The 13,835-nt window shown below is 41.5% G+C and overlaps 1 protein-coding gene across 1 annotated transcript; it reads left to right on the top strand.

Moving 5' to 3' along the window:
* The first annotated feature begins 2,389 nt into the window (after window positions 1–2,389).
* On the top strand, window positions 2,390–10,691 carry KRCC1 (lysine rich coiled-coil 1). Its single transcript, XM_051618312.1, has 7 exons — window positions 2,390–2,393; window positions 3,671–3,777; window positions 5,402–5,491; window positions 5,581–5,755; window positions 6,486–6,725; window positions 8,243–8,342; window positions 9,822–10,691. The coding sequence occupies exons 1-7, from the start codon at window positions 2,390–2,392 to the stop codon at window positions 10,615–10,617; spliced, it is 1,512 nt and encodes a 503-aa protein (XP_051474272.1). The 3' UTR covers window positions 10,618–10,691.
* The last annotated feature ends 3,144 nt before the right edge of the window (window positions 10,692–13,835 follow it).

Genomic DNA, 13,835 nt, shown 5'->3' with positions numbered 1-13,835 from the left:
AAGCCAGATATATTTGACAAAAAACCCACTGACTACAGAAAAGAAAAAGGCTGTGTTTGTGTACGAGTTTTCATGTGGTTTGAAGCTGAAATTGTAATTATTTTTTTTAAGTAGCAACCCATCATTTTCAGAAGTGCCAGGTAGCTGTGCTTCTGCCCCACCTGGGCAACAGCTGCTGTGTCCTTTCTGTGGATCAGGATGTTCTGGCCTTTCTGGTCCAAGGAAAGCAGACAGAGTTATGCTGTGCTTGGCTGTGTCATGCTGGCAGAGCTGGAGCTGGACTCGGGTGCTATTGCTAATGTGACAGCAGGTGAATGCCAAGAGCTGCATTAAAGCAGGTTACATTACCGTGCTCATGGCTTGCATTCCCCAGCCAAGTTATTGTTTGGGAACCTTGCCTGTTTCATGTGATATGTGTTAATTAGTCATCCTGTGACCATGCAGAAAAACTGAGTAGGGCAGCTCTGTAAGGTTCCAAAATGAAGGGCAAATGATGTGAGCTCTTTCTCTGTATTTTTGTAGGGGAAGCAAATTTTTGGGCTTAACAACTCTACGAGTGTTGGACAGAACTAGGAAACTTCACTAAAATTATTTATAGCCCTGCATTCATCCCTGCAGACTCAGCTGTAGTAGCATAACCTTATATTGAGAAAATACTGAGCCAAAAGAGAGGAGCAACAGTGCTGAGAGGTGAAAAATGAGAAATAGAACACACTACAAAAAAAGAACTAAGATGTGATAAATTTACAAAGAAGGGATCTTAAGTCAAGTCCTGTCAGCCCTTTTACAGTATTGAAGAATGAAAATGGCTTTTGTAGCAATGAAGAGCAATATTTAAAACTGTCCCTAGCATATATTTTAGTGCAATTTATCAGTTACTGCAAAGTGCCATAGAGGACAAGGATACAACAGGGTGCAGGACAGCTCCAAAAGGCACAATAGAAGTTACTTGGACAACCAGACCTCTGTTCCCTATAATCCAATCTTTTCATTATGGTGACCAGCCAAGGAAAAGGTGAACAAAGCCTCATTTTTAATTTCACGTTGTAATGTTTTTAATTTTTCACTTGGTTGGTTTTTGTCTGCCAAGTATGCTGTGCAGTTCACTGCTAAGTCAAGGAAAATACACATAAAATACTGTCCTTAGCTTATATAAAGAAGTCTGTCTTCCAATGAGAAGTTATGCCCAGGGCAGTAACATTTTATAGATTTGTGCACAGTTGCATTGCAGTTGCCTTTAGTTGTTTTTCTTTAAATAGAGAATATTTTTCCACTGCTCTTTCTCTAGGTAGCTGTTTTTACAGCTCAGTACACTTGAGCAAACTGATGTGATTTTCCTATGTAAGTGGCTTTTTCTGCTTCAAACACTGGCAATTCATGCATCTCAGGTGCCAGATGGGCTTTCATCTACTGCCCAGAACTAAGTGATTGGATTTTCTTGGGTGGATCAATCCAAGTTACTGTGTCCGTCCTTCACTCCTCTGTTTGAAGGGGCAAAGCTATGGAAATCAACAGCTGTGGAATATTGAACATTTCTGGGTGACTCAAACTACAGAATACACAAACAAACTAGAGAATATAAAAACTAAACTAGTCACCTGGCCATTGTACTTCATTAAAATAAAGGTTTTATTAGAAAATTAATTCCCATACTGGGGACTGATGGTAAACCATGCCAGACAGTGACATTTTGATACCCAGTCGTTGCAATTTCAGCCAAAAGCCTCATCATAGAATCATAGAATCATAGAATTCCAGGTTGGAAGGGACCTCAAGGATCGTCTGGTCCAACCTTTCTTGGTAGGAGCATGGGTTAGATGAAAATCAGAGCCAGCTTTGTTAAGATCTGTGTGTTAAACGACTCAGGAGCTCTGATTTTGGGAAGGCAAAGTGGGGTTCACGATGCACACAGTCTGGGGAAGGTCACTGCATCTGCCATTCCTCAGGTTTTGTCAGTGCCCATCGAGCTGCTGATGGATTTTCAGTTGGTTGCTCATGTTCATGTTGGCTTGTCAAAGCAGTCCTCATTTCAGGCTTCCTCTGGAGCCACATTCCTGGGGTGATGCTGGCTCAGTTGAAGTATGTGTCATACAGCTGGTACTCAAATTCATGCTCTGATTTTTTAGGAGGTTTTTTACTTGTGCACAGGTGGCAGCCATGTGCTGTCCAGGGCACACATGAGGGACTCTGTAGGCTCTGGTCTTTCCTGAATCATTTATGGACTGATCATCCCACAGCTTAGCCCTACTGTTTAGAGTTACAAGTTACACTGCACAGTATTTTATTCTGTTTGGCTTTGGTGGTTTTTTCCCACATTTTCCTGGACTTTGCTTTGGCAAGGGGCCAAGAGGACAATCTTTAGAAATAACAGTACAGGTTGTATGCTATTATGGGTTTGTGGATGCCTTTTGGCACCAAGCCTTGAGCCACAGGGAGGGTTGTTTTCCTTGCCCATGACCTCTCCAGGCTCTGTGCAAAGCACAGAAAGCCAACTGCTCCACATGTGGATTCCAGGATGGACTCTTGGGTAAACTTTGAGGATTTAAGCTCAGTTAAGACATCTCATTACTTTCCCCAGTATTTTCCCTTCATTTCAAGAGCATGGTTTGGTTGAACTGTGACTGATTGTGTGGCTTCCTTTATTTTTATTTCAATTTCTGTAATGCTGACTTATTTTCAAGAGCAGGGCATGCCAAAAGGAGTTACATTTTAGCATAACTGGAATTAAAGTGAAGCCCACTGGAAGGAAAAGGAAACAGGTAGTCTTCATGTTTATCAGCACAGAAAAAGATTTGGTGGTATAGCACTGTGTGGGTAAACTTGCTCCCTGAAAGAAGAGTTTCAAGCAGTATGACTTAAATTGGTTTCCTTAATGAATTAAAGTGTATTAAGAGGAGAAAGAACAGGGATGATGTGAGGGTTTTGCTAGCACTGCTATTCTCTTCTGAAGGATGTGTTTAATTCTCTTAATTGACATGATGTTGGCACTACTTTTAAGTGCTTAATTAGGTTGTCGTTCCTCTCCAGATGAAATGTGTGTGACCATACAATTATTCAGGAATAGCTTCAAGCACTGGCCAATTTTAGAATGGATCAAAGTGTGTACAGCCCATGATGAGTTAATTGGGAACAGTGTAAAGAATATTGAAACATTTTTTTCCCATATGACTAAGTTGGCTGTACTGGTGTATGGGACACAGGTACAAGCTTCCTAGGCCAGGAGGTGTCAGAAGCTTTTTTCATGTACTGAGCTACTTCCAGGCTTGCTTACAGTCTCTTCTTTAAGGAGTATTCCCATTTTTAACTAACTGTGATCTAGCTCAAATCCTTCTGTTTAGGCTGTTACTCAAGTATTTCTGACATTGTGCCTTATTTGAAATGGACTGAAGACCCAAGGAAGAGTCATTTTCTTCTTTGTTTTTAAAGCCTGGATACTTCTATAGTAGAACTTTCCAAGTCCAGGAGAGCAACACTTCTGTAAGAATTAGGTTTACAGCTTTGCTTGGAAGCTGCAGAGGGGCATTGTGTGATTCTGTGGATAAACATTGGTCCCTTCATCTTCTGCTGCATGTGAATATTCAAGTGGTTGGTGTTTTGTGTAAGCAAAGACAGGCAAATGTGACTTGTCCTAACTACTGGCTGATTTTTGTCTTTTGCTCTTTCCATTTAGGTGACATTTTAGATGAGGGAACAAGGAAGGACCTTTTCACTGACACTTTCTGTAAGGTTTGCAGGGCAGTGCTGCAGTTTGAGTCTCACAGGATGTCACACTATAAGGTAGGCTGGGAGGGAGAATTTCTCCTAGCAAGCACTGGGGCTTTGGTTTCTTTGTTTTGGGTTTCTGTGTAGTGTTGTAGAAGATTTTTATAGTGTGTTTCTGAAGGCTTACACTAGGCTCAGACATTAACCAGACCTGAATGTTGTGAGAGTTGTGAATTCAGTGATGGAGAAGGGCAATCACCTGCATGTTGCAGCAGGACTTGAGAAGGAACTGAGCAGGTTTGGGCCACACTGTGTGTGGGACTGAAGCAGATCTGAGCCAGAACAGATGTCTGGGGCAGTGCTGGCTGTGGAGGATCCAGGCCATCCCTCCTGACACCTCACCCAGCCATGCACACGTGGTGCTCTGGGCACCAGTGTCTGCTTGAGGCCAGTTGCATGAATTATGCTGAAGGCATTTCTTGGAACAGCTGTGTGCCTTGGGATGTTGCTGCAGACATGGGCAAGCAGGCTTTGTTTTGAAACTTTATTCTGAATCCTGAGGATGTGCAGGTTTGCGGGCACAGGCATTTCATTCTTCTTGAACAAGTTGAAGTTCAAAATGTCATTTGCTGTCAGCAGCTTTTCCTGCTGTTTGCATTATTAAGACTCAGGTCTCGCAAGGTGGTCTATTTACTTCAACTTAAGCAGCAACTGTGCTGTAACAACTTTGCAGAGTTCAGACCCTCTGTTTGATGTCCTGTTTCTTGGATCCAAATCCAGTTGAGGATAATAGATGCTGTTACCTGACTTCACCATTACAAATCAAATTGTTGGAAATAACTGACTCTTTTTTTCTTAGTTGTATTATCTAGCCAGGTATGATAGGACCCCTTTCTCTTTGATAATATTGTTATAATAGTCTGCACTGTTCCTCAGAATCCTTAAAAAGCATCTGAAAAGCATGAGGTCAGAGAAGGCAAGTTACTTCTTTTACTTGATAGGTTACCACTATATAGTGTGGCACGTGGGTAAGTACATTACAAGTGCAAGAGTCTGAAGGTTGTGAGTTGAGAGAACATCTAAGAATTAAGAAATAATTGCATCTGAAGGAAGTATATGTTAACACCCAATTTTAGTTATCTATTTTATCCTCAGTAAAAAGATGTAGAAATCTCCATAGACTGACTCTAAGCTGGAGATACTTTAACTCCACTTCCAGGGAAACCCGTTTCTCTCCACTGTCTGTATGGGGAGACTAGACTTGTTATTTAGGAAGGTAAGTTGAGTCGTGCTGTCTGTCATTCTTCTGTGCCAGGACACTGGATGGCCTTGATGTCAAACCTCCAGGCTTAGTGGTAGAGGAGCACAACAGACTTGCTGGTAGCATGGCTGCATTCCTTTCCTTACCTATGCTACCATCTCTGTGTGTAAGGAGACATGGAAGGATTTTTGATTCCCCAAAGAGTTGAGAGTAGATGACTCTGAAGGCTCCTCGAAGCAAAATCTTACGAGTGATGCTAAATGCAATATTATTGATTAAAGTACAGCACTGTTACAAGAGCTGGCATTTGTGGCTCTGCTTTACACAAATACAATCTGGCAAGTGCTGAAAGCAGCTTTTGATTAATGAAGTCCCTCCCAGTCACGGGATATACCACTGCCTGGTACTGGAACAGGAATAATTCTAGTCTCTTGCCAGGGCAAAAAGCATGCTCAGAAAGTTCGTCTTTACATCCAAATGCGTGGTGAGAAAAGTGAGAGGCAGGAGAAGGATTGTAGCAGTTTCCAGGTGATTATTGCTCTTCATGACTAAATAAAATTATTCCTTGTGCACTTCAGTAAGTGCTTGTAACTGTGCTTGCTCTTGCGTGGTTTCAGGTGAATGGGAGTGAAGTAGTGAACAAAAACAAATACTGCAATCTCTGCAATGTGGTTTTTAGTTCCCCAGTCGTTGCTTTGTCTCACTGCTTGGGAAAGATCCATGCTAAAAAGCTGAAACAATTATCAGGAGTCCAAGCCCACATGCCAGCACAGAGCATGCAGCCTGTTCCTGGTAAGACCGAAATAGTTTGGTTTGTGTATGTTTTCCTGTCAGTTTTTGAGACAAATATAGAGAACAATCTTCCTACACCTGCCATGTATTTTCTATTCTGCCAAAGTTGTGGAGCTGTCTTGTGGTAACTCCTTAGGTACAGAGATACCCCATGCCATTCTGAAGCCATGGAACCTTGCTTTCAAATTCCCTGTCTTTCATTGACTGAAACTAAAAGCAAGTATTTATGATTTTTTATGAATTAACGGTGTTTATTATTGTTCTGAGAATTCAGTGCAGTCCCAACAAGGTGTTGCTCTGATAAATTAATATGATAAGAAATTAAAATCAGTAAGTCCCTGAGCAGCACTAAACTGATGTTTGTCCTTTACAAGTTGCAGGACTGTATTTAAGAGAGAGCATAGAGTATGTGCTCTGAATCAGCCTCAGTGGGATAAATCTCTCTCCTTGGACTCTGTAAGGACCTTAGAGCCATCAAACACAGCTGATTTCTAGAGATCTAATGGTAGGGTTTCTGAATAATCCATGGTTGTCTTCCTTGCCAGTCTGAACTTTCAAATCCTTGCAAGGACTATGCTATTTTACAGTCTCCTGCAAGTATTTCAGCATGCAGCAGACTGTTCTTTCCAGCTCTGTAGGTTTGCAGTCACCTGTTTTGCTCTGTGGAATTGTTCTAGCCTTTCCTTGGCTGTCCTGTCAGCAGATTTATCCTCTACTTCCATGTCTCCAGCTTTACAGAAGCCATTGGCTGAGAAACCTTTGCTGCCTTCAAAAGCTGAAGAGTCTTCATCATCCTCCAACTCAAAGCTGAAGTTAAATGATCCAGAGAAGTACTGCAGGCTCTGTTGTGCTCCCTTCAATAACCCAGTCACAGCCCACCAGCATTATCTTGGTAAGAAACACAGAAGAAATGAAGCACGGAAAAAGCTATTGGAGGAGCTGGGAGACAAAGCCATCCCTGCAGAATCCAGCACAAGTGGTAAGCAGAACATGAGCAAGTGGTACAATCTCTGAGGGTAGCTCAGATTGGTTGGTTCTGATTTGTTCAAGGAACTGCTCTGATTTGTGCAAGGAAACAGAACAAGTTCATTTCTTCCTTTCTGTTTGGTCTGTGAACTGCTAAAATTCTGTCTCTGACAGGTTGGAAAATATTTCTTACTGACTTGAACACCCAAAGCCAGTACTTAAGGAGTTCTGCAGTCAAATACAAAGGATCACAGGAAATAGTCCTGTCCCCTAAGTCCAAGGCCAGGATCAGTTGTATCTGTGTCATTCTTAACATGTTCATCCACCCAGTTCTGAAAAACCATCTGTGCTGGAAGCTCCACAACCTCCATAAGGAACATAACCCAAGACTTCTGGTCTTTACCTTCTTGATCTTAAAACCTTCCACTGACATTGAACTCAGCTTTCTCTGAGGACGATGTGTTTCTTCACTGTGCACAGACCAAGAAGCAGACACAAGAATTTAATAATTTGTTTGCTTTCTGTCACATACTTTAAATAATTGAAAGCTGGTATCATGTCTTCCCTTAACCTTTTATTCATTAAAATGTTTTCAGTCTTTCCACATAAGGAAATTTGTTTCCTAAAGTCATTGTTCTCTAGCCCCCCACCAGGACTGTCTCCAGCTCAGGCACTGTGTCCAAAGCCAGGGCCCTGTTGCTGTACAACTTCCATTAATTCTGAGGTCCTGACAGTCATTTCTTTAGCAAGGAATTCAAAATTCTAATAAAAAATCCAAAATCAAAAGTCACTGTTAGTATAAAACAGCTCTATTGAATTCATGCTGCAATTTTAACAAAATAATGTGTTTTGATGCAATGCAATAGCCCACTGGAATTAATGCTGCATTTTGCTAATAGATGAAGCTCTTGGGTTTGCACAGGGGAGATGGTTTCAGAATACTGAGGTCTATGGATGACACATATAGGAGAGGAGAAAATGCCTAGAAAAGAGCCTAGAAAATACAAGGATTTTCCTCATCTGACCTTACCTTCTATTTGCCTGAGACTCCATGTACCGTGTTCATAATGTACTTTACTGACAATCCTCAGCATCTTTGCAGGGCTGAACCAATGCTGCACGAGCAGGTAATGTTTAAACTAATGTTATTTTAAATAAACCTCAGCTGTCTTGGTTGGTATCTGTTGGTGCTTGCTTTGGGCCAGGTATTAACAATAGGATTTAATTTTTCAGTACAGTTCATTCTCAGCACTTGACAACGGTTTACTGGAATTATCTTGGATCACTTCAGTCATCAGGATACTCTCTGTCAATGTTTACACCATGGGTGCACTGCAGCTGCACAGCTCCCTTCATAAATATGCTGCTAGTGTGAAATTGCAGCAGAGGCTTTTTATCTGTCTATAAACATTGTCTATGGGAACATGATGTTAGGACTCTTGTGTGGGGTGGAATCGTGATGTGCTTTGAGTTTTGCCTTTCATTTGCAGTCTCTCTAACCTACAGGTTCCTTCTTTTCAGCAATTGGGGCTGGTTATTACCTGTGCCCCGTGTGTGACATCACACTTACATCCATAGAAACCTACCAGTCCCACATGCAGGGCAGTAAGCACCGGAATAAGTAAGTCTTTTGTTACTATCCCTCTGGAGTTGGTGCTTTCAAACCTTTTCATTAGCCCTGTTGACTGATGTTAAGTGACTTTGCCTGGTTTGTGGGGGTTTTGGTTTGGTTTGGGGTTTTTCTTGTTGTTTGGTTTACTGTTTTAAAGGGGCATTTTGCATTTAAATGTCCTACTTGTGACTGGAATTCAGTCTTGGAGTTGCCACAGTTGCATCTTCAATGACAACCCACAGGGGAAAGGTCCTCAAGCCTGTAGTTTTCCCACTTCCTTTGCTGTCTGGGGACAGCAGCACCTAGTTTGGTACAGAATCTTCAGTGCTCACTCCAGAAGGAAATGTTCTGAACTTAAAGATTCCTACATGACAGGGCAAAGAAAACCTTAATCCCAAAAAGTGCCAAGTTTCCATAAATTGTGTTGCTTTCAGGATTCCTCAGCATGCATCTCGCGTTTGGCCCGATCATTTATCTCTTGTACTTTCCCTTTCAGCCAGTAGAGGGCTTGGAGACTGTGCGAATCGCAGGGTGGATGTGATTCAAGAGGCACTTTTTAGTGCTTGCAAGTCGGCTAAATGTCAAAAGTGCTTTCATGTTAAGAATTGGGATAAGACGTGTTTTAAGTGAAGGTGCAATAATAATAATCACAAGATACTGATGTAGAACTCATAGGATTTAAAAAGTTTGTTTAGTCAATAGAATTAGAGTCCCCAAAAACAGGATTGTAGGGAGCTGCTCCAGGCCTGTCTGAGGTTTAACAAAATGAATGTGTAAAGCTAGTGAATTAAGGCAGAACAAGATACATTTAAGTGATGGGGTTTTGGAGCTGCCCTTCCCACAGGGTATATCCTTTGTCATGTAACCACTTGATCTTCCAGGCTGAAGAGAGTAGAATGTAAACTTATGTGTAGTTTTGCCTTTGAAGCACATTTATCTTCTTGGGGGCTTTTAGCAATCCAGGTTGGTTGGTTTTGTTCTGCTTTGTTTCTGCTGTGGAGTCACACGGCTTGACTGAAGTTACTGCAACTGTTCAACAGAATGAATTTCATAAAGAAACTGGTAACTTTATTACTTGACAGACAGTGTATCATGTATCTGCTTCCTATCTGCTGCTACTTGGAGATAAGTTCATAAAAGAGAACCTTGAATTTTCTGTTTAAAAAGTAGTTTTTAAAATGTCTACAGTCCTTTTAAAAGCATCTTATTCCTGAAGCACCCTAGGTCACAAGAAACTCATTTGGTCTTCGTGAAGTCACTCTGGATTTTCAGTTTTCACAAAAGAGTAGAATCTGTTCCTGTAACTTGAGCTTTGCAGATCTGATCAGGTGGAGCAGGGTCCATGTAGTTACACAGAGCAACACACCTGGAATATGTTCTTTCTCTAACAGAGGAAATATGACCTTTTTTTTTTTTTTTTTAAACTCAACAGGTATGAAGCAAATTGATTAGTATTAATAACTAAGACTTTCTATCCAATTTATGCAGAGAAACAGTGCTTGCTAGTCTCAGGAAGAAGTCAAATAAAACAAATTACTCCTTTCAAGATGAATTAACAGATCACATTCAGGCTCAGAAAGCTAGAGATCTGCAGCCAGGAAGGTCTTTAGGAAAAGCAGAAGAAGAAGAATTTAAAGACAAAAATATTCAAGGAGGAAGTAACCTTGGTGAAGTTTTATCTTCAGACTTTAACTGTGCAGAAGTCCAGCATTACAGCCTTTTCTCTGAAACACAGTGGTCTACAACTAGTGGTGAAAACAGATCACCAAGCTGGCCATCAGCTGGTGAGCATGCACTAGAAAAGTCACCTAGTTGTCACGATAACAAGGGATTCTGTAAAGTAGAGCAGGCATCTGAGATGGCCACCGTCAGAGAGAAAAGCTTCAGCCTGCTGGTTGCACAATCTGAAGGCTGCCACAAACTTGGGCTTGCTGAAACTTTCACCAGCTCCTACAAAAAAGAAGAGAAATTTCAGATGGAACATTTTGAGGAGGAAAAATATGCCAGTGAAGAGCTGAAGTGTGAGAAAGGAACCACAAGGCAGAAAAGAAAGACAAATAGCGAAGGTGCAAATTTTGGAGAAGAAAATGAGAAGCAGAAGAGAATTAAAGTTGAGATAGGCTTGGGAAAGGAGAATAAATCAAGACCTTATAAAGACATAAGTCTTAAAGAAAACCCTGCTGAGAAAGAGAACAAAAAGCCCCAAAATAGTAAAATGAAGTCACAGACAAATGTGAAAAGAGAAGAGGAGCTACTCTGGGATGAATCTGTCTTGGGATATTGACAAAGCTTTTACTTAGCTTTAAGAAGTTGACTCTGTTTGTAGATTCACTTAACTGTTTTGTTCTATACTATGACTTTTTGGGGTTTTAAGCAAAGTTTGTGTTCCAATCTAGAAGTGAGAAAAAGTCTGTTTTCTGAACATTTGGGACAGTAGGTAGGCATCAATTTGTAATCATCTTACACATACAGCAGCCATTGCAGTTAACCCAAGTTTGAAAGTCTGTAATCCTTTCTGGAATATACCACAAATAAGGGTCAGAAGTTTATGGAATCCTGTTGGAATTTTACCAAAATGTGTGGTTTCTTTCTCATATTAATGTTGCCTCCTGTTGAGCTTTCTATTATTCTTCTAGGAAAGTACATAACACATAAGACAAATAATGGCACTACAGTGTTGTCACCCAGCTGTGTCTGTACCCATTTCTCTGACAGATTTAAAAGAAGAATGTGAAAAGCTTTTGATCCCAGATCCTTTTTGTTATTGGGTTGGGGTTTTTTGGGGTTTCGGTTTGGTTTGGGTTTTTTGTCACCCAGTTCTGAGTGTAAAATTTTAAGTCTATTAAACATGCAACTGGTTGTCAAATATACATTGTCTAGTAGATTCTTCTCATTGTATCCCTGGTTTCCTGCTTCTCTCAAGGTAATGTGCAGAAGGAATGTTAGAATGAAGCTAGATTTGTGACCTGTACTCTGAGAACAATGCTCTGAAAAATCAGTAACAGCTTTGTTTTTTCATTTCACATGTCATGTCACCAGACACTCATTAACAATATGGATTTACTTTACTGTGGCAGGAGCACTGATATACTGCATATGCACAATGAATTGAGAAACTGATGGGGTTCCAGCTCTTCCAGTGCTCCCAGGTCTCTCAGATGGGACCTTCAATAAGCCATGGACGCAGGTGGACTGCCTGAGAGGAGGAGAGGAATTGCAGCTTCTGCCTGCACTGTGCAGAGCTGGGGTTGTGTAAACAATTTGAAGCATGTGTGATGCCTTCCTGAAAGCTGCTGGACTGGGTGAATAGTTATGTTCTGAAAAGCAAACATTTAAAAGCAATTTCTAAAGACACCCTTTAGTATCTCTCTAACTGCCTTCAGGTTGCAAGAGAGCTTTTTCTGAGCCTTGATGTGGGTTCTGAAAGCCACAAGGCTGTTGGGTTGCACCACTCAGGCTGTGCTTCCCGCTGGGTTAGTCTCTTTGTAGAGGCACCTGTGCTGAGCTGCTGCTCTCCACGAACCTGCCCAACTGAAACCGTCTGTTGTGGGTCCTTGTGGTGTGGGATGGAGTAGAGACCAGGACACTCAAACCTTGAACTCTGTCTGATTTGTCTTAGTTTTAATTTTGCAGGTGTAAAAAGTAGGTTGAAAAGCCCTGAAAATAATGTAGTCTGCTTTGGTTTTTAAGTATTTGTGTGCTGTGGTTGATTGCAATCTTGGATTTAGATTTTTCCTGCTGCAGATAAAGTTATAAATCTGAGTGGTTAGCATCTGAGGTGTCAAGTAATTTAGCTCATCCTATAACAGACAAGCTTAACTAGATATCTGTGCAACTAAACGAAGTTGAACAGGAACATGCAGGTGCCAACATCAATTCCTTGGTCAGGAGTCTTGGGAACCTGAACTCGAAGGTCTGTGGGGATTCAGCTTTCAGTTCAACAGATACAAAGGATCCTTGTTGTGCTCCCCTTTTGTTGTTTCCTCTGTGCTTTTGTTCAGGCTGATAACACCTCTGCTTTCTTCAGTGGCTCTTGTTCCTCACTCGGAGTTACATGACTTTCCATGTCTTTCCAAGGACTCTTTCCCTGGCTTTCCCTAGCCCCTGCTTATCTAATGAGGAAGTCCCAATTCACACACCAATCGCTGCTTTTCATATTATTTACTTGGGATGGGCCTGAGTTCAATCATAACACACTCCTGCTAACTTGATGAGAGTTGAGAGCTGTTGTAAGCTGCCCTTCAGTGTAACTGGGGAAGTTTTTAAGCATTCTCTCTTTGTCACAGATGAAATATTTTGACACTGTTCTGATTTATCAGCAACTGAATATTTATTAATCAAAAGGTTGAATTTTCATAGCACTTAATCATTAACCAATTTAAGGATTAACAAGTGATTGTGCAGAATATATCATAATCAAAGCAGAGACTCAATTACAGATTTGAGAATGACAAGATTCACACTAACTTACTACAAGGTATCTTAAATCAAAGTATATGTGAACCTACATATATATAAACACAAAACACCAACCCAGACAGAAATATTTGGATCTAGTGAAACATATAGACACCTACACTCTTAAGGGCAAGTGTATATATTCCAACACAGAGAGAGGCAGAGAGGTGGCTGGAAGAGGGCAGCCTATAGCTCACACTCACAGTGCATTGGCATTCCTCAGGGGGTGATAACTGAGACTCAGGGAGGGTGATCTCTCCCTGGCCTTCCATCAGTTTTGCTGGCAGATGATCCTCAAGGAGTTCGTGCTGGAGAGGTGGCCCAGCCACGTTCAGTGGCCTGTGAGTGCCAAAAACCTGCTGCTCTGCAAAGTCACGGTCAGTTTTTTATACTTTGTTTTCCTTTTGATAACTTTTTTATACTTTGGTTTCATGACTGGCTGCAGCATGTGAAAACTTTGCAGTGAGGTCCCAGTGCTAGGTCTGTCTGAAAAAGCCACAGCTGGAACACCCTGTGAAGAGAGCACAGACTTGTTTTCATGGTGAAAAGGTTTCACTTGAAGTCTTGTTCTGAAAGGCAGAACCTCTGCAGCTGCCTCACCCGCCCTGAGCTGGGGCTGTGGTTTCAGTGGGCACACTGGGGATGACACCCAGCAAGTGAACCCTGCTGGTGGCCCAGGAGACAGGTCCTCATCACATCTCACCTACTGACTTGCCCAAGCATGTTCTTATAAAGATTGAGAGGCACCTGAGTGAACTCAGTGTAAATCACCTGAATGCAACACCCAGAGCTGCATCTCAGCTTCACCATGTGTCTGTTGATCCAGATCCCAATGTTAAGCAGTTGGCTGAGCTAGTTAGAGGGCTATCAACATTTCACTAAATTAAGGGATTTTTTTTTTTTCAGTATAGAGCTCTGCTGTCTAACAGCACAGAAGCTCACAATGTGCTTAATGGCTGTTTTTATCAGCCAGAACACCAAGCTGAAAGCGTCCGGGTTGAGGACTGAAAGATTTGCATCCTCTTTCCAGCCTTCCCACAAGCT

Source organism: Apus apus, chromosome 4 (genome assembly GCF_020740795.1).
Source record: "Apus apus isolate bApuApu2 chromosome 4, bApuApu2.pri.cur, whole genome shotgun sequence".
In the NCBI taxonomy this organism is placed as follows: domain Eukaryota; kingdom Metazoa; phylum Chordata; class Aves; order Apodiformes; family Apodidae; genus Apus; species Apus apus.
The sequence above is the reverse complement of the archived record's forward strand: the minus strand, read 5'-3'. Positions and strand labels throughout refer to the sequence as shown.